The 25337-nt window shown below is 38.2% G+C and overlaps 3 protein-coding genes across 8 annotated transcripts in view; 1 reads left to right on the top strand and 2 right to left on the bottom strand.

Annotated features, from left to right (window-relative positions):
• Positions 1–2681, top strand: part of eys (EGF-like photoreceptor maintenance factor) — a 176769-nt gene extending 174088 nt beyond the window's left edge. For 2 of the 3 annotated variants that reach the window (XM_017309076.2, XM_008429846.2), the window contains exon 51: positions 423–1799. In XM_017309076.2, the coding sequence (XP_017164565.2) occupies positions 423–1624 (1202 nt within the window). In that variant the 3' untranslated portion in view covers positions 1625–1799. Of the gene's footprint in view, positions 1–422; positions 1800–2388 lie in introns of those variants that run through there. The other variant, XM_081616684.1, reaches the window with a different exon arrangement.
• Positions 2682–3058: 377 nt separating this feature from the next.
• On the bottom strand, positions 3059–18015 carry phf3 (PHD finger protein 3). 4 transcript variants are annotated; one of them, XM_008429841.3, is made up of 16 exons: positions 17860–18015; positions 16185–16435; positions 14903–15019; positions 12634–13951; positions 10695–10962; positions 10262–10313; positions 8924–9044; positions 8199–8355; positions 7993–8109; positions 7664–7786; positions 7415–7559; positions 7137–7326; positions 6904–7051; positions 6341–6430; positions 5406–5601; positions 3059–5313 (listed from the first exon to the last, which is right to left on the bottom strand). In XM_008429841.3, exons 2-16 carry the CDS (start codon positions 16417–16419, stop codon positions 3632–3634), a joined length of 4959 nt encoding a protein of 1652 aa, XP_008428063.2. In that variant the 5' UTR covers positions 16420–16435; positions 17860–18015; the 3' UTR covers positions 3059–3631. The 4 variants fall into 4 exon arrangements, with proteins under 4 accessions (XP_008428063.2, XP_008428065.2, XP_008428064.2 ...); XM_008429843.3 differs by having other exon boundaries at positions 14939–15019; XM_008429842.3 differs by having other exon boundaries at positions 16185–16431; positions 17860–17994.
• Positions 18016–18904: 889 nt separating this feature from the next.
• LOC103477017 (isoaspartyl peptidase/L-asparaginase) lies at positions 18905–24572 on the bottom strand. The gene is made up of 7 exons (XM_008429840.2): positions 24252–24572; positions 21708–21915; positions 21109–21251; positions 20743–20906; positions 19938–20056; positions 19694–19804; positions 18905–19430 (listed from the first exon to the last, which is right to left on the bottom strand). Exons 2-7 carry the CDS (start codon positions 21895–21897, stop codon positions 19222–19224), a joined length of 936 nt encoding a protein of 311 aa, XP_008428062.1. The 5' UTR covers positions 21898–21915; positions 24252–24572; the 3' UTR covers positions 18905–19221.
• Positions 24573–25337: the final 765 nt, after the last annotated feature.

Raw genomic sequence — 25337 nt, 5'->3', positions numbered from 1 at the left:
AAAGACACTGGTTTACTACCAACCTTCCTTCCTCTGAGCCTTGTCCTAAACCTCCTTTCAACACCACTTCCAACTCTCCCTCCAACACTAATTCCAGCCCTGCATCCGACAACCAACCCTAACTCAAGCCATATTTCTAATCCTAATTCCAACCTCTTTCCAACCATTGTTAATCATTGTGCTTCTATATAACTGAAATAAAACAATGACAACAACAGAGTTCTCAACCAACAGATTATCCTGCTTGTCATAAGTGAACATTTGCAACATCTACAGTCACAATAAGTGCCAAATGCTAAACATTTTTGTGCTTTGCCAAGAATTATACAGAAATACCTACAAATATGATATTTTGAACCCTTTTATCCACCACAAAAAATAATGACAACTAACAATAGAAATGCTTTTTTTTTTTTTCCCAGGAGATTTCTTCTGTCTCTCCTTGACATCTGGGTTTGTCCAGTTGAGATACAATTTAGGTGATGGCACCCATGTTCTGCAGTCAATCCGGACTGTGGACCTCTCAGGTGGCAGGAGATGGCATGTGGTGAAGGCTGGCCGAACTGGTCACCAAGGCTTCCTCAGCCTGGACAGCGAGGAGGTTAGAGAAAACAGGACTCAGGGGATGACTACACTCGATGTCACAACTAACATATTTGTCGGAGGCGTGTCCACTTTGAGCTTTGTCTGCCCTGAAGCAACTGAACATGAGCCAATGAGCTTCACCGGCGGCCTGAGAGAACTCATAATCAATGGTCGGGAACTTGAGCTAACAGAGACAGGAGCTATTGGTGGAGCAAACATCGAGGACTGGGACGGCACAGCCTGTGGATACAAAGTGTGTCATAACGGAGGTCAATGTAAAGCTACAGGGGCTGACTCATTCATATGTACATGTCCGTCATTGTGGACTGGATCTCTGTGCAACCAGTCTGTAAGCTGTGTAAACAACAACTGCAGACATGGCTCAGTATGTGCTCCATCTCCATCTACTGTGCTCTCCTACAGATGCATTTGTCTCTTAGGATGGGGAGGAACACATTGCGACACTAGAATGTCCACAGACATATTCAGGTTTGTTGGAAACTCTCACATTAAATACAAAGATCAGAGGTTTAACATTAGAAACCTAAAATTTACGCAGGTTTCGTTTAGTGTCTATGCCAGTTCAAGTGACGGTTTGATAATGTGGCTAGGGATGGCCGAACAGGAAGATGATGACTACCTTGCAGTTGGACTTGAGGAAGGACATTTGAAGATTGCAGTTAATCTTGGAGAAAGACTTACCCTTCCAGTAACTTTTAGAAATCACAATTTCTGCTGTAAAAGATGGCATAACGTGTCTTTAAATCTAAACCGAACTGTTATTCAGGCGTTTCTCAACAACGAGGAAATCCTGTTTGAAGATTTGGACCCATTTGAGAGATATGTAGCCTTAAACTCTGGGGGTGTGGCTTACTTTGGCGGGTTTGAATTTTACAGAAATGCATCAGTGGTCACCTCTGGGATATTTTCAAAGGGTTTTGAAGGAAGTATCAGAAATGTGTTCTTGTTTGGAGATGGGAACCCGGTGCTTTTTCATAAAAACAGTGAAGGCTTTAATATTTTTGAAGGCATTGAATGATAGTAAAACTCTTAATTTTGGACATCTACAAAAGCTGGAGGAAAGACAACAGGAGTGTAAGGAATTCTACAATTATTTATTGAAGACTGTATATAGTTTTGTAGAGTAATAGTAATTTAACTGAGTTGCATTCAAAACACAAAAAAATTGTGGAATAAATCTTATTTATGAAGAATTTGAAGTTCTCTATTTCACTTTATTTTTTTGTCCAGGTAATAATTTAGCATCTTTCCAGAGATTGGCCATTCATGCACTCACTGGTCATTTTAATTTGTACACCTTGCTATTCATAGGTTGAACCCCTTTTATAACATTAAAACTGCCTTAAGTGGCATAGATTCAACAAGCTGTTAGAAACATTCCTGGGCGATTTTGACATAATAGTATAACACAATTCCTAAAGATTTGTAGGATGAACATTCAGGATTGAACTCTCCCATTCCACCACATCCTAAAGGCGACTAATGAGGTATTTGGAGTTCAGATAAATCCACGTTTAGAAACTATTTTAGATTTTGTAAACTTCGTGGCATGAAGCATTATCTTGTCAACAGTATTTATCAGGACTGGACATGGTCTGTAACATTATTCAAGCAGGCTGTTTCATTCTCAATTGTCAACATAGTATTTATACAAGACAGGTTGGATCAATGTTTGTGGTCTTGCTATATGTGTTGCAGCTAAAACTGAGACTGACATCAAATTATTGTTACTATCCGATTTTGGTGAGGTTGTTTGAATTGTCACCCGTTTCCTCTTTTTAGGCTGACATACCTGATCTGGTCTTCTGCAGCTGTAGCCCATATGCTCTGCATTTAAAGACTGACTATGGACCAGATCCAGATACGGGAGACTCAGTCCTCGACGTGGCCGTCACAGGATTAAGACCCTGTCTTATGACCACTATCAAATAAAAACCAAAGCTGGGATCTTAAATGTTCACCTTAAGAAAACTCTGCATTTACTGGTTACGACTATCAAGGTAGAACAAGGCTACAAAATGTTATGGTTTCAATAATGTAAATATTGTCTGCCAAACTGTGGCTTTGGGCTTCAAATCCTCAGTTTTCTCTGGTATTACAAAGTAACAAAGCATGGTCCCTCCGTAAATGTTGCAATTATTTAGCCTAATGCCATTCAGTTGGTTGACAAAAAACTTTTGCTGCTGCTACTTTTTCCTTAATTGCAAGAAATATAAAGTCAGCTGTTGGCAAATATTTCTGCCCGTGAACAACACCGACAGGTATGGTGTGGAAACTAAAAGACCGCCACCCATCACTCTTTTCAGGGCAACACTGTTTTAATTGGTTTTAAATAAAAGCAGATCATGCTATTCTTTTTTTTTTTTTTAAACATGTGGGTTAACACTTGTATATTTTTACTGAACGTAGCAACTTAAAAAAAAAAAGAAAAAAAAGCCACCTTTGGTAATAATTACCAATACAAAAGGATTAGTTTTATTATGAACTGTACATAAACACACGGTGCAAAGGCACACATCTCTAGTGTATTTTACAAGCCAAAATGTACACACTTTCTCAACCGAAAGCTTATAAAACATCGAAGCAGTTAAAAAGAAATTAAAATAGGAAATGAAGCACAAAGCTGCTGTTTAGATTTTCCGTAATTAAATATCGTGTTAAACATTCAAGCTAAAATGTGGAGCTCATCTTATGTTCTCCGTTCGCCCACATTGTTGCATGTGACCGGGAGACTGATAGTACAGCAGCATAATATAAACAAGATACAGAAGAGATAAATCGTTAAACCATTCCAGTATTCTTTTGTTGGTCTGAATTAAAAAACACAAAAAAAACAGCTGGGATCTCATTTGGCTGCACCATTAATAACATAAAATGGAACTTCACTCTTGTATAAAATAATTTTATCAATTGCCAGTGTAGAAAAGTGGCATGTACCAGCCATGTGATCAAGATGCATCAAGTCCTCAAGAGCTCAAAACACTCTTTAGGCAGGATTTTAAAACAAAAAAACAAAGCAACAGTATTACGACGAGTAGCTGTCTTTAGAATTTCTACGTCCGTTCTCGTAGTCAGAGTCCCGCCTGTGCCTGTGTCTGTCCTTGTGATGGCCGCTGTAGTCGTTGCTGTGATGCCTCTCTTTCCTCCTCTCGCCGTGGCGGTCTTCTGAGTGGCCGTGGTGCCTGCTCCTCTCCCTGTACTTGTCGTCGTCGCCGTACCTTTTCTCCCTGTCGTGGTGCCGGCTCTTTTTCTCATGGTACGAGTCCTTGTGGTAGCTGTGCCTCCCGTAGTGGTCTCTGTCTTCGGTGTTTCGCGGCCTCTCCCAGGGGTCTGTGTAGCGCTCGTTTAGAAGTTTCTGGTCTCTGGCCCCGGGCGGTATATGGCTGGACGGCTCTGAAAGGCTTTCGGGATGCGGAGGAAGGGCCTCTGAAGTGCCGTCCTGATCTCCCTGCATATTAACATTCTGGTCTTCTGTGTTCAAGTTGGACATAGTATTAGAAGTCGTGGCACCTAAGTTGTTACAGCTGTCAGAGACTGGCTCAGAGGCTTCTGTGTTTGACAATTCTTGATGTCCTTGGGCTTCGGGAGGATTCGGATTTTGACTAACTGCAGCACCAGGATGACTCGGGCTAGGATCATCCTTACTGGGAAATGATTTACAAGTGGTTTGATTTATTTCTTCCAGCTTGTGCCTGGCCTGTGAGAGCTGCAAATATCCTTGGTGAAATGGTAACAGTGGATCCTTTTTAATACTGCTTGACACAGGGACTGGTTTAGGACCTGAAACATCAGGAAGGCAGGCTTTATCCTTTTGTAGCACCATTGTTTTATCTACGTTCTCTGAGGAATACGCTGAAGATTTTTTCAGTATTCCACTTAAAGGAGCTTTTGAGCTGTTTGTGTGATCTGCAGTAGCCTGGGATTCTGACTGCAGCGGCAAATTCCCTTCACTTGTTTCCCTTTCAGATTCAGACAATGGGCCAGAGCTGCCTTTGTTTGCTGATGCAGAACCGGCGGTTTCAGTGCCACTCGGATATGCCGACATGCTCACCAGGAACGCTTCAGTCGATACATCTGGGGGCTTATCCTTCAGTGTGATTGATGTGTGATGGACCACAACAGGAGAGACTTTTCCCGAGGAGGTGTTGGAAGCAGACGCGTTAGACGGACACGGCGGCTCCGGTTCAGCTCTAACAGGTTTAGTTTCTTTCTTCCTGATGAGAAAACGAGAAGAGGCACCAGCTGTCGGACCCTTTGAGTCACCGGCTGATGCATCTGTTTTGGGAGCAGGCTTGGTCTTCGGGGTGTCGTGTCCTGTTGTCGCGGGTTTATCTCCGACATCTGGCAGAGGAGGTAATTCCCCTCCCCATCCCACTAACACACCTGGAAGAAAGCGAAGCGGCTTTTGTGCCTCCTGGTTCCCCGGCTCCTCTGTCGCAGCCGGTTCTTCGGAGGAATCGGCAACAGGCTCGTCTTCGTTAGTATCGAGGGGTTTTTCCACCTCTTTTTTGAGAGGAGCGGTCAGAGAAGACAGGAACAATTTTTCCTCCTCCTCAGTGGTTCTTGTGACTTTCGTGGTAACTGCGATGGGCTTGGTTTCTGGTACAATTATCGTAGATTCATTCACGTCCACAGTGAGGAAATCTCTTTTTGGTCTCTGGCGAATGATGAGTCCAAGGAGGAGGTTGGAACGGCTGCTTTCCAAACCTGTCGGAGATACCGATTATTTTGAAGTGTTGCATGAGTAAGTTCACAAAATAAAAACAAGACAATTACAAACGCTCTCTTGCCCTAGTTACCTGGCCCGTCAAAGGGAACAAGCTGATGAGGAACTTTTTCTGTGGCACCAAGAGGAATGAGATACATATCCTTCACTTGTCGCAGGTTATTGGATACGACCCCAAAACGCCTACGGCTGCTGAAGTAGGCATAAAGAAGAGTATAGGAGATCTCATCTTCTTCTGTCTCCGGGGAGAAACGAACCAGGCACACCTCCTTTAATGAAACAAAATCCATGTGTTGGTAAAAAAACAAACATTTAATAACATTATAAATTTTTGCCTGATTAAATTAGGCATCCACTTTAAGTTAGGCCACAGCTTCTGACCCATTAAAAACACACCAGTTATTTTTGTTTTATTGAGCGTTCAGCCGGTGAAATATGAAAAGGTTGGCAGGCATTTGGCATTTTCAGAAAGAAAGTAAGGATCTACACTCTCAAAGAATACAAATAAAAACTGCTTTTTTAAAAATAATACTAGTCACTAAATGCACTAATTGTTAATATAAGATGCTGAAGCAACTTTAAAATGTCATCTCTGCAATAATTTTGGCTTTGTCCTAAATAACTAAAGATCGTGTTTTATGGGATCAGGACTGCTCTCCCACACACAGCATGACATAACTGTGATTAATGTAAGCCATTAATGACCGCTCATAGCAGAAAAGCTAGGAAAAATATTTCTTAATGATGTTCTTGAAATCCCACTAATTTCTGTTCAGGGTCTCTGTGATTTACTTATTTTTCCTAATAACTTTGAATCTGTAAAATAAATGTTCAGTGCAAAAAAATGTGGAATCCAACTTAGAAAACTTCTATATGAAGTAAAATCCTTGTCATTTCATCCACGTGCACCAAAATACTTACAATAAATTAATTCAGGTGGAGATTACTAGCTCATATTTTAGCCTTTGCTCGATTCTAAAGGAAGGGAAAAAAATGCCCAATACTCACTTTTGTCCCAGTTGCCCGAATCTTCTCTAAATAGTCCCAGACTGTTTGAGGACTTATCCTTCCACCAACCTGGATGCTGTCTGGAAGGTCCTATTGAGACAAAAATAAATAAATTTAACACAGTTAACACAGTACAGACCAACAAAATTAGAAACGCAAATTTACCAGATTGTTAAAAACTATTTAAAGACTTGAAGCCATTTACTGGATGCTTCTTTTTTATTTGACAAAGTAAAATTGTGTTGCTTTTCTTAATCATTATTTTACTGTATTACATTTGCAAGGATCCTGCAAGTATCTGGGTCATGTCTCTGCAGTTCTTGTGCCTGCTTCACAGGTAACAACAGCCACTTACGGTGCAGTCAAACGATTTGAGCCTTTCAGACTCTTTTTTTTGGGTTGAAGTTACTCCCTGAGTGTTGTTGAGCTGTGTAAGAGGCACACAGCTGCTAATCCAGACACTTCTCATAGGTTGCACCTGAACGCCTATTTCCAACTGCACTTCACTGTAGTGTTTACTTTTTACGAGAGAATCTGAACATGCTTTTCCGCATCCGCTTTACCTCCGACAAGTTGTCCAAAATGCCTGAGACGGGAAAAGCTTTTGTCACAAGTTTTGCCACCGAGTGCATGTGAATGAATCCTCGCCACAGGGTCTTCAAGTTGGAAAGGAAAGCTGCTTCTTCGTCTCTTCCAGCCACGTGATCTGACCTGTAGCAAAAAAAAAGAGAGGCAAGCAACAGTGAGAAAAACTTGCAAGAGGCAAAGTCACATGAGGTCAAGCAGTGCCTCCCACCTTGCTTCAAAGCCTGATTTGGCATTTCTGAAGCTCTCCTCCAAAACGGTGAGGTGCAGGTCGTCGTCAGCTGGAGGCGGCGGCGGCGTGCTCTTCCCCTCCTCTGATTTAGCTGAATGCCTCCGCACCACTGTGGTTGCAACTTTAGCCACCTTGGTTTGGGCCTCTTCCACTGGGGGCGCCATACGACCTTATAATAGAAAATACAATAAGCCAAGTTAGATGGTTGGAACGCTAACTTGTTTAGTAAGATCACAATCAGAAAAATAATGTCTTACCTGTGCAGATTTTGCAATGCAGATCGAATAAGTGAGACTTGTGTTGACTTGTAGTGTCTTTCTCAACCTTTGTATTCTCTTCTTTTCTTTCTGGGACTTTGGGGGGTTCTGGTACTTCTTCAGTCACTTTAGGGAGAGGCTCAAGCTAAAAGCGAAGAAGAAGAAAAAACTCAGGGTGTATCATTGAACAGCTTTTGGCCATGTTTAAGAAAAAGAAAAATTATTTCTGCTTTAAACTTTGCCATTTACCTCTACAGGCTCCGGTGCTTTCATCGGCTCCTGGCTCTCGATTTCAATTTCACCTTTGTGGGTAATCTTAGTAATGGGTCGTCTTTCCACCTCTCTTTGCTCCTTTTCAATCATCTCAATAGTCTAAAACAGAATAAACATTTCATTTTTTTTCCCCCTCTTAAAAATTCAAGCATACTTCAAGAAAACAGACCAAACATATGCAAACTTTCAACATAGAGTAAAAATAACCTCTTGAGATTCACTTTTAGTTTCAAAGCTCAACAACAAGGCCAGTACAAGTCGTCCGTGTGCGCAGTAACAAAGAGAAAACATTACGAATCACATACGTGTCTGTTCTCTCTCTGTCGCCAGGCAGCCAACTCTTTTGAGGCCAGCTCCTCCGGACTCATGCGAATAAGGTTACCAGGAGAAATTTCCCCATTGAGAACCCTTTTGAACAGAACCTGCAAAAGGAAACGATTACAAATTACTAAATGCAGATGGTATATAATGGCAAACATCTGGATTATGCCTGGCATAAATAGGCACTTACATTGTTTTTTGTATCCTTTAGGTTAAACATCAAGCTTCTGTACTTGTTCTTGTATTTAAGGTCAGTGTCTTTATAAAGTTGAAACAGCTCTCTTTCAGTCTTCTTGGCAACCTCAGAGGCTCTCTCCTCTGGGATGTTTAGATCCGAATCCTTCAACCTAAAATGAACGGGATATCAGTTATTAAAACAATACTTAAAGCTTATGATTAAAATATTTTTAAAGCCTAACATTTTATTGCAGGTAATATTAAAATATCTGGGTATAAATTCCTTTCAATGGTGCTTAGCACTTCCTTGCAATGTGGAGCTTGTAGTTATGAATATACACATTTAAGACAGTTAGATACATTTTATGAAAAAAAAAATTTGGGTACATTTAAAATTTAATAAGACATTGTTTGTGATGTGACCCATAGTTTCTGCAGAGAATAACAGTAGAAAATAGCACACAAGTGGTTGAATTTGAAACATTGAATGTAACTAGACAGCCTGCAAAAGAGAAATGACCCCGAGGTCACCCAGATATTGGGCTTTAAGGGGAAAATATGACACACATCGTATCACTTCTTTGCTAATGCTGTGGAGCCAAGGGTCTCCCCTTTTCGCTCCTGACAGCGCGCACACAGAGATGTGAGGTCAAAGGGTTGATTTGTGAGAAAGTGAGTCGTCATGGAAATACGATCAGAAAGGGTTAACAGTTGGATTTACTTCTAAAATATACTGACCTCTGTGTGAGAATTTCTCTCAGGGAATCACGCACACTTTTCCTGATTGCCTCCACAGACACGGGCTTCTTCGAAGTCAAAGACGCAGCCTTGCTTTTAGATTCGTGTTTGGACAGACTACCTGCGAGGAGAGAATGTGAATATGATCAGCCTAGGTGACAAATATTAAATGTAACTGTGAGTTACCAAAACAATATATCAAAGGATTATCAAATTTAACTTCAGCAGAAATTTCAGCAACAACTATTTTAGTAATTGTTTTTCCAATCGAATAATTTAATGATTAATCAGATTTTGCAGATTGAACTGCAGATTTTTTATTTCACCACTTAAAAATTTGTATGCACTATTAGAAACATATTAAAACGATACTAAATGTTTTTATAAATAAGAAATCAGCATTTTATCGCAAAAAATGCAAAAACATAGCATTCCTTTCGTAAATGCTTAATCATTTGGAGTAAAGGTTGCATCAGCAACATGTGAAAAGCTCAGCTCTTTCTGCTTGATTTAACAGCAATACAGAGTAGAGCTAATCTGTTGAGGAATTTTTCTATTAACCAATTAATATGTAAAGAGCAAAAGTTGCTTAATTGAGTTTTTTATTCATTTATTTGCAACATTTAAACCAGGTGAAGCTAAAACTATGCCATTTGAGGAATTCTGTGTAGAAGACATTTAAAGGTTTTTTTTTTTTTACCTTAAATGCAAAATTAATATTTTTATACAATTTTGACTTAATTACTTCGCTGAATGTTGTTCTTTTAGTAAATGGATTTTTTTTAGCCTGGTATTCCAGTTAATAATTAATGGATTACCAAATATGTTGAGTAGTATGTTAATAATTGATTCATCACAATTAATCTGATAAATTGTTCCAGACCTAATTCCAAGCATCAAAAATCAAGCCAAAATGAATAAAATTAAAATATATATTAAAATGTTTTTGTATTAAATGTATTTGACTGAAAAAAGCAACAAAAAAAGTAAGTATTTTAGAAATGAAATGGTCTGCACAGGTGAATCTCAAAATTATTTTCTATTAATTAAAATTTGCTTTTGATCAAATATGCAAGTGCTTAAATTCCTCTCATGTATGTCTGGCAAAGAAAACACCCCTAAAGATATATACATATGTAAAGCAGAATAATATTTATTAAAAAATAAAACCAAGTACTGCAGATTGTTTGGTCCATGTCAGTGTTTGGTAAATCTTTTGGATATTCCTACAGGGAAGCTGAACCAAGGAAGCCTTCTGGCCTCAAGGCCGACATGATAAAGTTAAAAACAGAACTAGACAGAAATATTTTTTTTTACATTCACAGCTGTTATCCGCACCTGTTTTATGAGCTGCTTCTTTGACATCTGTGGACTGTCTCCTTTCCGCCTCCTGTTTCAAAATAAAAAGAAACGAAATGCATTAGCTATATTACTTAGACAATTCATTAAGACAAACAGAACAAACTGTGCATTAAAAGAAAAGTCCCCAGTGACACAGAAAAGCTAGTAGATTTGGTAGGTGAGAATAGTGTGTGAGAAACTGAATGCGTGAGTGAAATGTGTTATCCAGACACCTGTGTGAACACACCTCTCATCCAGCCAAAGTAAAAACAACATAAAAACAAACCCTTACATAGTGGAAACACTGGCTATGATTAATAGAGGATGAATTAGCTGGGGAAACAAACATCTTAGTAAAATAAAAACAGATAAATAAATTTAAAAAAAAACAGATTATTTAACTGAGACCTCCCAAATGACTTCTGCTTACCTTCCTTACTGGTCTGACGCCCCCTGACGCGAGCGGCTGGGACGACCCTGGACGGGGTTTTTGAGGCGGCTTATGATCCTGCACTTCATGAGCTTCTGGCTTGGGCTCTGCTGAGGGCTCAGGATCCACCTTCTTACTTTCCTCCTCACAGCATTTTAAGCACACATACATCTGGTCCTCCTCCTCCATCTCGCGCACTTTGGCAAGGTCGAGGCCGACGCAGTCGCCGTGGAACCAGTCATCACAACGGCCGCATCCGACCATGAACCTAAGCAAAGCACGAATGTGTTTTAATCAATCAATCAATCAAATTTTATTTGTATAGCACATTTCAGCAGCAAGGCATTTCAAAGTGCTTTACATAATTAAAATAAAAACAGCATGTGACAGTGAATAAACAGTTAGAAAGACAAAGAGTATTAAAAAAAAAGATAAAAACATTAAAACTCGCACCCCTTGTAGGACTTCACACCTCAGAGTTTTAGTTAAAACGCCATTTAACAAGGATTCTCACACCTCAGAGTTTTAGTTAAAACGCCATTTAACAAGGATTCTCACACCTCAGAGTTTTAGTTAAAACGCCATTTAACAAGGATTCTCACACCTCAGAGTTTTAGTTAAAACGCCATTTAACAAGGATTCTCACACTTCAGAGTTTTAGTTAAAACGCCATTTAACAAGGATTCTCACACTTCAGAGTTTTAGTTAAAACGCCATTTAACAAGGATTCTCACACTTCAGAGTTTTAGTTAAAACGCCATTTAACAAGGATTCTCACACCTCAGAGTTTTAGTTAAAACGCCATTTAACAAGGATTCTCACACCTCAGAGTTTTAGTTAAAACGCCATTTAACAAGGATTCTCACACTTCAGAGTTTTAGTTAAAACGCCATTTAACAAGGATTCTCACACTTCAGAGTTTTAGTTAAAACGCCATTTAACAAGGATTCTCACACTTCAGAGTTTTAGTTAAAACGCCATTTAACAAGGATTCTCACACCTCAGAGTTTTAGTTAAAACGCCATTTAACAAGGATTCTCACACCTCAAAGTTTTAGTTAAAACGCCATTTAACAAGGATTCTCACACCTCAGAGTTTTAGTTAAAACACCATTTAACAAGGATTCTCACACCCCTAGATATAGATGCGTTTAACTGGGACGTTTTCCGGGGGGGCTTTACATAGGCAGTGTGAAAAAGAAATAAAAAGAAGTTAATAACTAGATGAAAAGTAAAGATAAAAACATAAAGACATCAAAACCCGCACTCTAAACTTAATTTAGCCAAAAGCAACTCTAAAGGCACTCAGTGTTTCAGCTGTTTTACAGTTTTCTGGAAGTTTGTTCCAAATTTGTGGTGCGTAGAAGCTGAATGCTGCTTTTCCTCGTTTGGTTCTGGGGATGCAGAGCAGACCAGAACCAGAAGATCTGAGGGGTCTAGACGGTTGGTACAGCAATAACAGATCTTTAATGTATTATGGCGCTAAACCGTTCAGTGATTTATAAACTAACAACAGTATTTTAAAGTCTATTCTCTGAGCTACAGGGAGCCAGTGTAGGGACTTTAAAACTGGTGTTATGTGCTCTATCTTCCTGGTTTTAGTGAGAACACGAGCAGCAGCATTCTGGATCAGCTGCAGCTGTTTGATTGATTTATTAGTCAGACCTGTGAAGACGCTGTTGCAGTAATCAATGCGACTAAAGATAAACGCATGGATGAGTTACTCTAGATCGTGCTCAGACATAAGTCCTCTAATCCTGGAGATGTTCTTCAGGTGATAGAAGGCCGACTTTGTGACTGTCTTAATGTGACTCTGAAGGTTCAGGTCAGAGTCCATCACTACTCCCAGGTTTCGGGCCTTTTAAAAGAAGTTTCTCAAAAAAAAAATGCCTGAATTCAGGTATTGTACATGTTATATGTAGGTAGAGAGCAACACTCACATGTTATTATGGTGTTTTTTACACAACCCACAGCAGTTGTTTCCATCCCAGGCGCCCTCAGTTTCAGCAGGCTGCTCCTCAACCGTTTCCTTCTTCGCAGGGGGGGCGTTATCTGGAACAAACAGCTCTGGCTCATCCAAAGAGATGCTCCTCGAATTCCTGCTTTTTTGTTTCTGGAAAGTCTTTTCAGGCTTTTTGGCTTTCTCCTGTCCTCCCTCTTGAGTTTTTAGAGAATTGCCTGGGTGATGGTGGTGATGCTCAGCTTTTGCGATATTGTGAGGATTATTTTGCCTAGCTGCTCCCTGATGGTCGCCAGCGCGATTAGCCACTACAGGCATCTTCTTTGCAGCCGAGCTGGGAGTACCTGGTGATTTTGGCTTCATTTTGTCTTCCCCTCCGCTGTGCAGCTTCTGAACTTTAGCAGCAGGCTCACTGTGCGTGTTCTCTACGTGCCTTTTCAAAGGAGAAGCATCTTGTTTGTCCTTCATAGACTTCATTTTGTGCAGGTCTTCTCTGGTTTTGGATGGCTTGTCTTGGGTCGCTTTATGCTCCTTATCCGTGTGGCTCGTTTTGGATGAACCCAACTCCTTGTTCTTATTCAGTGCTGGTCCTTGTTTAGGCTTCACTGGTGTTTTGGCTGCAGTTCGAAGCTTTTCCTTACCATCAGTCTTGTCTTCATCAGCTATGTCTTTCTGAATGCTCAGTGGATGTTTGACACCGTCCTTTCCCTTGTGGAATGGTCTTTTCTTTTTTACTGGAATCTTCTTATCTTCGTTTTTCGTCTCCTGCGTGGAGACGGTTTCTATTATTGTCCCGTTTGACGTCTGCACGTCATTCGGGTTTACGTACGGGCCTAAACCGAGATTTGCATCATCAGATAAGCTCTTCTCCGTTACATCAACGGGCGACACATTTTCTGGAGCCGGGGTTTCTTGTACTGGATTCTGTATGCAGGCAGCACCTTCTGGCAAAATGGCCATGTCGACGTCGCCACCATAAGAGAAGCCGTCCTCGAAGCACACCGGCTCACCCGTGTCGAGGTTGTGCGTGTATGAGGGCCCGGGAAGCAACTCAATTTTAAATCCGCCAATTGTGACGGTGAGCCGTCTCAATTCGACTGTAGGATTCAACCATAGTCCACTGTCTAGATCGCTGATGTTAATGCGCCCCCCCAGAGTCAACTCTTTCTTCTGCTGTGCGCCACTAACTCCTTTCTCAATGAGAAAAGACTTGCTGAGCCATTTGCCGCGTCTCCTTCCCGGTCGTCCTCTGATTAAGGTGTTCTTGGACATCCTTGGCTGTCTGACACCTCTATGATCTGAAGTAAAAGGAACACAAAACAAATATGACTCCTTGTCTTTTAAGCAAATTCCTACATGTTAAAAAGCTCTCTAACAACCAAACATTTAAAGGACAAACTTTTTCCTGTGTAAAACCATCCTCTGTGGGAAGGGTTTTCACAGCACATAGGTTGGCAAGTTAATAAATTTGTAAACAATTTTCTCACTGACTGTTATGAGCTGGGCATAATATCTATATGCAGTTTTTCTAAAGGGATTAAATTAGCATCGGAGATGCACCAATCTGAGAGTTTGTGGTCTACCACTGAAATGGGGACTTGTTGATTTTAGCCTTTCCAATAAAGAAAATGTTTTCTGTCTGCTGTCTTAATTTAAAAAAAAAAAAACAGAAATAATAGAAAGAAGTATTTCAACTTGTCTGAACAAGTCGCAAACAATTCCAGCTGCTTTATGTTCCGTGTCTGACAGAGGTTAAAAGTTCAAATAATAAAATAAAGCAGCGTTGCGTATCACAGCTAGATTTTGTGTCGTTTGATGAAGCTCTCATATCTGGAGCTCTTCTGTTTTCTCAATAACTATTAGTGCAAAATTTTTACTAATTTCTACTAAATATTTGCATAAAAACAAGCATTTATTTCATAGACTCAAACGACGAAGGTGAGCAGCAGACTGTCCATCGACAGCAGGCTTCCTTATCAAACCCCGTGTATATCAAAGCTTAAAAATAAACTACCAATTCTAAAACAAACAAACATCTACTGAAATAACTGGAGCAATCTACAATTTATTAGATCACTATGTATATTTTTTTTCAGAGTCCAACAGCAAATTATTAGTTTCTGGCCAGATGATCACCGCTCAATTGTGAAATTTCTTTTTCTGATCACCAGATGATTTTTAGGTGAGGGTTCAGGCATTTTTTAGGTAAAATCAACATTTCACCTAACATTAAATGACTCCCTACTTACCATAGTCTAAACTGTTGGGGTGTTTCTTCTGCTTACCAGTGATTTGTTTATCCTGTGAGGTCTCAGCAACATTCAGTTCATTAGAGAGGCCTGCAGATTCTGAATCCCTACGCGGACCTACAAAAACCAAAGAGGAAAGAATCTAGCTGCTCCTTATGCCGACGTAAAGCGCAAGTAAACTACAAATGAATTCTAAATGCTGGCTTTTGAATGACAGTGACAAATATTACTGACTTTTTCTTGTGCTTAAAACAAAGTCTTGATCTACACATACTGCTGACAAGGCTTGGGCCTGTCACAGATATCAAGATAGAATAATATTTACAAAAGCCCATTTCAAAACTGCTTATATTTTCTAATATATTATTTGGAATGTAAAAAAAAAAACTGAGTATTAATTAACTCAGCTGAGCTCCTTTTCCACCTGTTCCTGCACAGTACAGGTCAGCTGGCTAAAGAAAGGCTACTAAACTTCTTCCCTCTCTTCTCTCTTGCAATAAAGGCAAATTTAGCAGCTTCTGAAAAAGACCAGCAGTCATGTGGTGTACAATAAAGGAGCAAAATCCATCACTCTTATTATGACAACACTATATGAGTATTAAAACTACTTGGAAAGGTATGAGTTCTGCTAAGCACCCGGCTGCAGGCTAACATTCCAATAAACCAACCAGCTAAAAGCAACCTGATATACTTGTGTTTCTCCATAAAAACAAAAAATGCAAAACAGTGCAATATTTTGCATGGTTACTTAATTTTTTTTTAAGTCCTTTAATCTACGTATTAAAATAAAAATAAACATATGTCATAGATGATACTATGACTGTAATAATCAATGTGTTTTCTTAACTGCAGGAATAGTTGTTGCTTTTCTGCTTTGAACAAAAAGAGAACCGCAGTCATGGAATCTAGTTTTGTTTCTTTGCCATTTTTGCTACTGTGAAACTATTATTTTAACTCAACATTATCAAACTGGGTCTCGCCCCAGCAAGTGCTCTGTGTTGATAAAACAAGGTCTACGTACACACAGCTGGTTACCATGAGGATCTTTCAAAAGCATCTCAGTGTTTGAACTCAGGTCAAACTGGCTTAAAAATTAACTAAGCAAAACCAGCAAAGAAAAAAAAAAACCTTTACACATGTTTATTAAACTTTTTTTTTTTTTTTAAGATTTCATAAAACGAGTGAGAATTTTACATTTTTGTTTTCAAAGGTACAAACCCAAAATCTAGACAGGATCATTTTTCTCAACTTTTTTTTTTTTTTTTTTTGGCTTTGGACTTACTTGTTGAGCCAGCAATGTGAAAAGCAGGATCTTCATTTTCCAGCAGATTGAACTGAGTGCTTGCACATCCAAACATGGGGTCTTTGTCACTGAGCATGTTCTTTAGAGAGTCTTCCAGTTTGGATCCTGTCCCAAACTCATTACTGGCTTCACATTCCAAATTCTGATTCAATGTTAAGGACTCATCCAACTGGTCACTGGGTATCAAATGGTTAAAGGTGTCCACAATATCCATGAATGCTGCTGCCTTCCTGAATCAAAACGGCAAACACGCAGTATGAATAAGTGGCAGGAACTTAAAATACTACATTCCTAATGTTAAGAAAACCGTCAACCAGGCTTTAATCATGTATGCTACGAATACATACGCAGTTTTTCCTTTTCCTTGTAAAAATCATACATAATATTTGTCATTGTGATTTTGATTCAACAAAACCATGTTTGATTTGCGCAAAGATGGGTACATTGATTAAATTAAGCAAGTTGGCTGTTCCATAACATTGACAAATACATATGTACTGAAAAGTAACTGATTTGATTTGATATGTCGGTGCCTGCTTGTAGAACTTGCGCATAATGAAGATTTAATAATTTATGCATTTATTTTCAGGATTTAACTACAAATTTTAATTAGAAAAGAAATGCTGAATGTTTTACATTTAACTGTAAAAATATTCTACATCAAATATCACTTTTTCTCTGAATGAAAGATCTAAAGCAAGTCACGTAAAATGTAAATTAATCTAGTAAAACTTTCAAACACTGAACAGAGTACAGTACACACATAATCACGGTTTTATTTTAAATTTGTAATATCGTTTCTGCTGCAATTGTTTGCTTCAACCTAAGAATCAGGATGCATTTGCGAACTTTTATTATAAGCAAATGCAAAAAAAAAAAAAAAACTGAGCCAACCCAAACTTCATGTTTTGCTAATGCGAGTTGCTAAACATCTGGCTAAACTTTCGCATGTTTACCAACATAGATTGCAAACAACAATCTAAATACGAGTTCTGGTATTTATCTGCGAATTCAACTTGAGAACTCTTAGTGGTCAATTTGTAAAATGGGCTAAAAGTAATGGAACGGATGACGTGTATCCTATATTTTCCGGTGAACAGCCGCAAAGACTACACATCATACAACAAGCCATATTTAAACAGCCTGTGCGCCATAAAACAAGACGGGAATCTGATTGGTTGATGCTTGTTTTCATTAAGGCTAAGCTAAAATCCACCCAAAAAATTTACAATCAAAGCAATGCCTCACTGAATCAATTAAAACGTGTTAGCAGGCTAGCATGCTAGCACTGCAGGACAACAATCCGCTTTAGAACGCCATCGTGGATGCTAGCATGCTTTACTTTTATGGGGAAAAAATATCCCCCTACAGTAAATCGCTGTTACAAACCTTACCGCCACTCTTTGCGTCAAAGACGTCAGGTGGCTTAAAATTCAAAACATGGATTATTTATGACATATATTTTGAGCTAAACGTGGAGCTAAATCTCCGAAACGGCGGCAGCTAGGTAGCTTTAGCACAGGCCTTGGCTATCAAGTTTGTTTGTAGCCCGAATATTGATACGAGGCCGTTAGAAGATCTCGATCACGTGCATGTTGTGATAGACTTGCAGTTGGGTTATTGTTAATGATTGGTTTGTGTGTAGCAGACTCACCTCTCCTGTGCCCCGATAACGTTCCCCACTCGTATAAGGTTACATTCTAGCACAGCTGCACCCAGTAACTTCCTCTAACGGAGCCGTCATTCGTCCCGCTGCTGCAAAGCTCCTGACAGGCGACTACAGTGGTCACGTGGTTTCTGTTTACGGACAGCAAGGAAGCTCATTCTCCAAATATGACGGACATCATGCCTGTATTACTTCGCAGCTTTACTGTATTCAAAGTTATACTTTCAGTATATTTATATTGAAACTAAATAGTGTCAGTATGGCGGGGTTGACATGCACAGTTACCAACTTTAAGAAACAACAGTTTGAATAATCTAAAAGTGAGAATCTCTTGTCTGCACGGTTGAAACTGATGGATTATAATAAACAGACGCTATTTGACACAGACATTATTTATTTAGTAGAATTTTTCAGGTCAGATTTCTACCAATCCTATTGGACAGTGCCTTGTTTTAATTCCTTTTTTGCTAATATCTTGTTTATGACATTTTTTAAAAGCTTTTGTTGAGTATTAGAACAATAGCTTCCAGTTAGGTCATTAGGTTTGGATAAATGAAATCAATCAATATACTTTATAAATCCCAAAGGGAAATTCACATTTCAGGACAACCTGTCCAAGAACACATGGCATATTACAGAAACTCTTTGGTAGTTTCCCTGAAAAAAATCTCTTAATTTAACACTGTGCTTGGTAGTTTTATTCCACACTCAGCCCAGACACTTAAGTAGACTATTTCCCTTGTGTTTAGAAAGCTTGCATTTTAAATTTGTTGCAAAAATATACTGCATAAAATAAACATAGCTATCAGAGGTATTGTTTTATTAATTTAAAAGATTGCTTTATCTAGTACGTTTTTAAATAAGAATTGGAAATATGGTCTTTATGTATGAAAACGTTCACACTTTCTCTATTTCTAGTTACATATGACGTTAGAAGGCCACTTCTGAAACATACAAAAGCTTAAGCATTACAAGGCTGACAGCAATGCTCGTGACATTTGGAATTATAGGAATGCCAGTAAGTCCTTATGAGTCTATTTTACAAGAGATGTTTTATTAGCACTGGAGTCAAATATGTGTTTGGCAATAAACAACTTAATGTGTGAGAATATTTTATGAAACGCATATTAAGTAATCAATACATTAGTCAATCATAAACATACTTTCCATTAATATTTCTGAAATAAAACCAAATCCATTTATTTTATTATTGTACACATATTTAATTATAGTCAGTTGTTCACTAATATGCACCGAGTGAAAGAAAAACACTTCTATAAAAGAGAACACACTACTTTTGAAATGCATGTCATTTACTATAAAAAAAAAGAATAAAAAAAAACCCTTCTTCTACTGGGACAGTTTCTCATTCAGCCTCTCTTCTGGGTTTATGCCAAACCACAGCACACCGTCTGCAGCAGCAGCCCAAGCCATCCGCTCGGTGGTGAATGTTGCAGCCCACTGCCCTGACGGAGAAACTACAATTGTGCCACCTGCTCCTTGGACACGATCACCCATGTACTGCAGGGACAACCGTGAGGCATCTGCTACTGATTTTCCTGTGAGAGCAGAAAGGAAATAAGAGAGAACTTATTGCTTGAATAATTGTGTGGTTGTTTAATTTCACTAAAAGTTACGTGATAAAATTCAGTTTTATAAAGGACTGGCGAACAATCGAAAGTTTCACATCAAAAAACAATTCATAAACTGAAAATTACAGCAGTACAAAAAAGCACAGAAATTAATCTAACTAATGTTTGACTACAGGTAAAATCTTACTTTTTGTGGTTTGTGTTTTTTTGTTTTGTTTTGTTTTTTTTACCTTGTTCGACATGAGACAGGATGAGTCTGGCCAGAGTCACTTTAAGAATAGATTCTCCATGTCCAGTACATGATACAGCACCACTTGAGTTGTCTGCATATCCTCCACAGCCTTATTTACAAGACAAACAAAAATAAGATATTTTTATTCTGTTTGTTTGCACAGAATTTAATGACAAATCATTTTCATTAAAATGTTTAGTGAAAATAATTATGTTCTTCCGGAATTTCAAAATGCACCCTACCAATCACAGGAGAATCTCCAACTCTGCCAACCATTTTATTCCTGATGCCTCCAGTTGATGTTGCACATGCAACATTCCCAGCACAGTCCACAGCTACCGCCCCAACGGTATCATGAGTCCTTTCAATGAGAAAAGTTAAACGTGCAGTCAGCATACATGCATACATGCAGACAGCTAATTTGAAGTTATCTGCCGGATTCCAGGGGATTTGTATGTTGGCCCCAAAGCTGCACTGCATATCAAGTTGCAATCGTCTTTGCAAATCGCAAAGGACAGATTTATTGCAATATTTTTAAGGCTACAGAATTTCAGGTGTGGTAGATTGAAACTCTGTCTTCTTATATGTACTGTATAGGATGAACTTTCACTGTCCTTTATTCCTTTAAGTGGAACAGATCTTTGTAGCCAAAATTAGACAGCTTATTAAGAGTCATGAAGAAAATTATGTTAAAAACTGAGTATAGAGGAATATGTGTTGAATGTAATCAAAATTGCCATTTAGTTATCTAACAGAAATATTGTAATGTAAGGTTTTTGTCCAATTGGGCAGCCTTAATTGGGCTCAAAATCAACTAATCTGTATGATAGTGAGATTGTATCTGCTATTAGATATCCTCCAACTCTATAAATAGTCAGAATAACATTAGAAAAATCTAATAGACACTCAAATATTATTGTCTGACTGAGTAGCCTAATCAGATCAAAACTTATGATTTGATATAAAGGGCCTTTGGTTTTACTGAAAACAGAATATACATCCATCATATAAAAGTTGGATTGAACAGTGCATTAGAAGACTGCATACCATTTAGTGTTGAATTCTTCCATTACTCCTGCAAGGTATTTCTTGTGCTTTTCCCATTGCTTCTTCTCATATTCTGTCACCAGTTTATCAGTGGGAATGGCGATGAAGCCAATGCTCTCTGCAAACTGGTTTGCACCTTTGCCAGTCAGCATTACGTGGGATGTCTGAAAATTTCCACAGCTTATTACATACTAAAATTCAATTAGCTGATGCTAATGTTTGAGTTTTTTTTAATGTTCAATAAGCAAAAGTATTGAAAAAGAGTCCCCATCTATTACTAATACTATTTAACTTATGTTCTATTATATTTTAAAGACAGAAAGAGAACACAGCACAAGAATAAATAACAAAGTAGAATAAAAAGACCTTCTCCATGACGGCTCTTGCCAGGGACACAGGGTTAGCGATGTTTTTTACACAAGACACCGCCCCGCTGGCTAGAGTCCTTCCATCCACAATAATGGCATCCAGCTCCACTTCTCCATCAATATTTAGTGTTGCTCCACACCCTAAAAGGAAAGGTTTGAAGATATTTTGTAATGCGTTTGCAAAATATAACAAAAAATATAAGAAAAAGAAAACATAACAAAATGTTGCATGTTTTGGCTACTACTTCCTCAATTGTCCACCAGGTGGAGTTGCATGTTAACTCCGTAAAACACTGTCGATATCCAGCTTTTGTGGTGTTTACCCAGATCTATTACAATCTTTAAAGTCTCCAAACTTCTGAGGGATATCAGACACTAAAATGTTGAAGATGAATCTTGTGAAAAGGCCAAGCTAGGGAATATTACAAATAAAATTAAAATATTACTATCAACACCAGTAGATGGAGACAATGTTCTGATACATCTGGAGTGCATAGTAAATGGGTATTGCCATTATAGATGAGTCGTTTAGAGTATTGTAAATTCAAACTAAGTTGTGTAAATTTAACTTGAAGTGACAAATGGCATTTTATGCACCTGCGTTAAAAGTGGGGTTGTCTTCCAAAGCCCTCACAGCAGCCTCAACAGCATCCAGCGCACTTCCTCCACTTTTCAGGACTGAAGATCCATGGCGTGCTGCTGCTTTTACCCCATCAACAGAGGCAGGGGCTATCTCATCTGGTATGGACCAGGCACCACCGTGAACAACTAACACTGCTGACATCATTAGAGTCCTGCAGGAAAACTGTAACACAGACAATAATGTCAACATACTACAAACATTTTCCTGACATTTAATGAGTTACTTAGTGATTCTTGAGAATAGGGACAAAATGGGTTTTAATTTGCCCATAATTTTTTTTTTGTTATTACATTTTTAATCAACCTGACCTAGAACGTTGTCATCACCATCTGACAAAAATAAATATAAAAAATGTTCTAATGACCCTATTAGAGATATTTTTACTCATTTTACAGACAACTGCTTCTCAAGAGACAAAATAAATATTTAAAACAAAAAACAACAAAAAGTCCATCTGACGGACTTGACACTGCATGACGGAATTGACACAGACCTGAAGGTGGTGACAAACTAGTGAGTAAAATGAAAAACTTCATACATGTGAAGTAATGCAATTTATGTAAACTACATTACAATGAATTAATTGCACATTTAAGTGAAATTTGACAATTTCACTGAAAGTCAGAAAAACTTTGATGGAGTTGGCATCTTACGGAGTTGACAAAAAGCCAAACTACCTCAATTTATATGATGTTATTCTGAAAGAGGCCATATTGTAGCTCATCAGGTCCATGAAATCTTTACATTATACCACAATTAAGCTTTAATTTCACAAAATGTCATAAAAGTTTTGTAAATTGTCAGTTATGGTGTTGACACATCATGGTTGTGACAAACAACTTAGGAATAAAAAGAAGAAAAACTAAATAACATAAGCTAACCAGAGCTAACTAGCCCTCTTAGCAAAGGAAGAGAAGGGAAGTGGTCATGGGGTCCTCAGAAGTTCTGGTGCCCCCCAATAATGCCTGATTTTTTTTACATTCTTTTTCATTTCTGACGGTGTTGACAAAAACTAGGGACAAATTTCAATGGAGTTGGAAAATATATGAAAATGATTTTTAATTCAATTTATTGATACCTTTATAATTATCTATATGACTACTTATACTTAATTGTCATAATATATAATTTTTGCATTTCTTTAATTATTTTAAACGATTATAATGTATTGAGTTCTGCTCCTGGACAAGGGCTTTTACAGGCATCATCCACCGACTACAATGTTTAAAATAAAAAAATATTCAGCAAATACCTGGAAAATATACATCGTTGTGCTCTCATGACCCAGGTTAGTTTAGTCAGATATTTGAAAAAATAATATTTTGTGTATATTTTATTCAAATTTTGTGCTTTATCCATAAGACCTGTTTTGTCCCTATTCTCAAGAATCACTGATAGCTATGTCTAAATTAAAACTAAACAAAAGAAAATAAAAAAGGTAATTATAATATGTTGTAAAGGTATTATTTCATTTGCGCCTTTGACTGAAGGCCATAATAAACAAAATTTTAAGCTGATACTAAGAGTAACATTGAACTTTGAAATTTGAACTGAAGGCATGTCATTTATCAACAGATACCAGAAGGAGTTCCGTCCAAATAGGTAACCCGTGTGCTTGAGTCAAGATGAAATAACATACAAGCGGGCAATAATATTTAACTAAGCATTTTACAGAGTAAAAGGGTACTGGGGAGTGAACTTTTCTGTCTTCAGAAAATAAGAACAGACGTAAAAAATAATCAGGCCGAACTTTCTGGCATGTTTTTGACTTATTTTGCATGCACCAACCACACACATTATAAATGTTAGCATGTGATTCAACCTTTCAAATTCAACCGACCAGGAAAGTGGGACTGCGGTTCGTAAAGGAGCCGAAAAGAAATTACAAATTGCATGTTAGTTTCAACTATTAAGAACAAAACTTTATTTAGCGAAAGTTTTATAAAAAATAAAAAAAGAAAAAGATTTGCATACACACTAAGAGGCTTTGTGGAATGTAAGTAACTCTGAAAAGATTACCTAAAAGCAAATAATTGAAAAATACATTTATCTGCACACACTGTGAATGATTGAGGAATTTCTGTAGTGGGTTTGAGTTATTAGTTAGTACTGCTGTTATGAACAGCAGTACTAACTTAACAGTATGGCTAACTTTTACGGGGGGGTTGAAATCTCTTCAGTTTTATAATACGTCTATCGTAAATGTGCAAATACAGACCATGAGGGAGATTTTTAAAAAATTTATTCCCCTCAATCTGTTATTTTTAACTCTTTTCGGGATTCAGGCATGGGAGCGTAACCCCTCTTTCTCTGTGCAACTAGCTTAAATGTTGTTTTAAATGTGTTAGTTCACTTTTTTGTCTCTGTACAGTGTGTACAGTGGATGACATAGCGCTGATTTGGAGAGCAGTTGGAAGTCTTAACACTTGTTTTCTTTACACTACGCACGGTTTATGAAAGCATGTATTTCACAGAGTGATATTTCAGCATTTTCCTACCTGTTATGACTTCCAACCTTCTTTCAGAAGAGACGGTCTGCCGACACCAAGAGACAGCGAGGGGTGTTATGCTGAGAAACGCATGCCGACAAGAATTGCATGACCCGTCGCGGGAACGCGCATCGCTATAAACTCTGGGTTATTAGTGACAAAACGGACTGAAATATGACTGACGAAACAACCTTCAACAATATTTGTAAAACTTTCATGTTTCTTATCCACGTAAGCCCTAAAAGGTGTATTTTCTTTCGATTATTATTTGAAGAAAATACGGTTTTGACACCTTTGCCGAGTCGTTTGAGTCGAATGTTTTACACTGAATATTCAAGTTCAAATTGAAATTCAAAAAAAAACTTTATTAATCCCAAAGGGAAATGAAATGTCGGTGTGACTCATTAATTCTTCAAAGGGTTATTGGAGCTTGTAGAGATCTCTTGTAGCGGGCAGTGTTACAGTAAATCTGAAGAAGCCTCTGCATGTTATCCCTATAGCAGAACCTGCTATAAACAACTTCATAGATTCTGAAGATATATTGTGTCAAGTAAATAAGTACTATTTAAAGGAAAAAGACAGCTAAAGAATGATGAGAAGATTTTCCTAAATGTAATAATTTGATCATTTGAATCTTTTCATTGTCAGATTGCTAGATGCAACAAGCGGTATCAACATTGTGTGAAGAACCCAGCTGACACAAACTCTTAGAATACAAATTAGCTTGCGGAAATACCAGGACAATGTTTCTCAACCTTTGTCGGGCCAGTGCAACCCCAGCCCGTATCCAGGTCCCTCACCACTCCCCACCAAAGAATAGGCTACTTTGCACTGACTATTATTTTATTATTAAAGTTGCTATCACTAGATGTTTTGATTTTTATGCTTGTTTCTGTATTTATCATCAAAAATAATTTCCCAGAGAACAAAAAAGCCATGGGAATAGAAATTATTTTCACAGGTGTCTACGAAAAATGCAATGAATGGACATTCAACTTAAAATTGGTAGGCCTAACAGCAGCCAATCAGAGTGGAAAAATATTCTTGTTCTGTGCCATTTTCTAGTTAAATATTCCACAACAATGACCAGATAAT

Source organism: Poecilia reticulata, chromosome 15 (genome assembly GCF_904066995.2).
Source record: "Poecilia reticulata chromosome 15, P_reticulata-male-v2, whole genome shotgun sequence".
NCBI lineage: Eukaryota > Metazoa > Chordata > Actinopteri > Cyprinodontiformes > Poeciliidae > Poecilia > Poecilia reticulata.
This window is presented reverse-complemented; position numbering and strand designations above follow the sequence as displayed.

Excerpts from the sequence above, each read along its gene's own strand:
- phf3 (XM_008429841.3), bottom strand. The coding sequence starts at position 16,419 with ATGGATATTGTGGACACCTTTAACCATTTGATACCCAGTGACCAGTTG. Across the intron at positions 9,045-10,261 it reads AGAAGCAGCTCATAAAACAG|GTAGTCTGTCCAAACACGAA; the intron begins GTGCGGATAACA and ends CTCTCCTCGCAG. Across the intron at positions 5,314-5,405 it reads TGTTCCCTTTGACGGGCCAG|GTTTGGAAAGCAGCCGTTCC; the intron begins GTAACTAGGGCA and ends TATCTCCGACAG.
- LOC103477017 (XM_008429840.2), bottom strand. The coding sequence starts at position 21,897 with ATGATGTCAGCAGTGTTAGTTGTTCACGGTGGTGCCTGGTCCATACCA. Across the intron at positions 20,057-20,742 it reads GAAGAATTCAACACTAAATG|GACTCATGATACCGTTGGGG; the intron begins GTATGCAGTCTT and ends TCTCATTGAAAG. Across the intron at positions 19,805-19,937 it reads TGGAGATTCTCCTGTGATTG|GCTGTGGAGGATATGCAGAC; the intron begins GTAGGGTGCATT and ends CTTGTAAATAAG.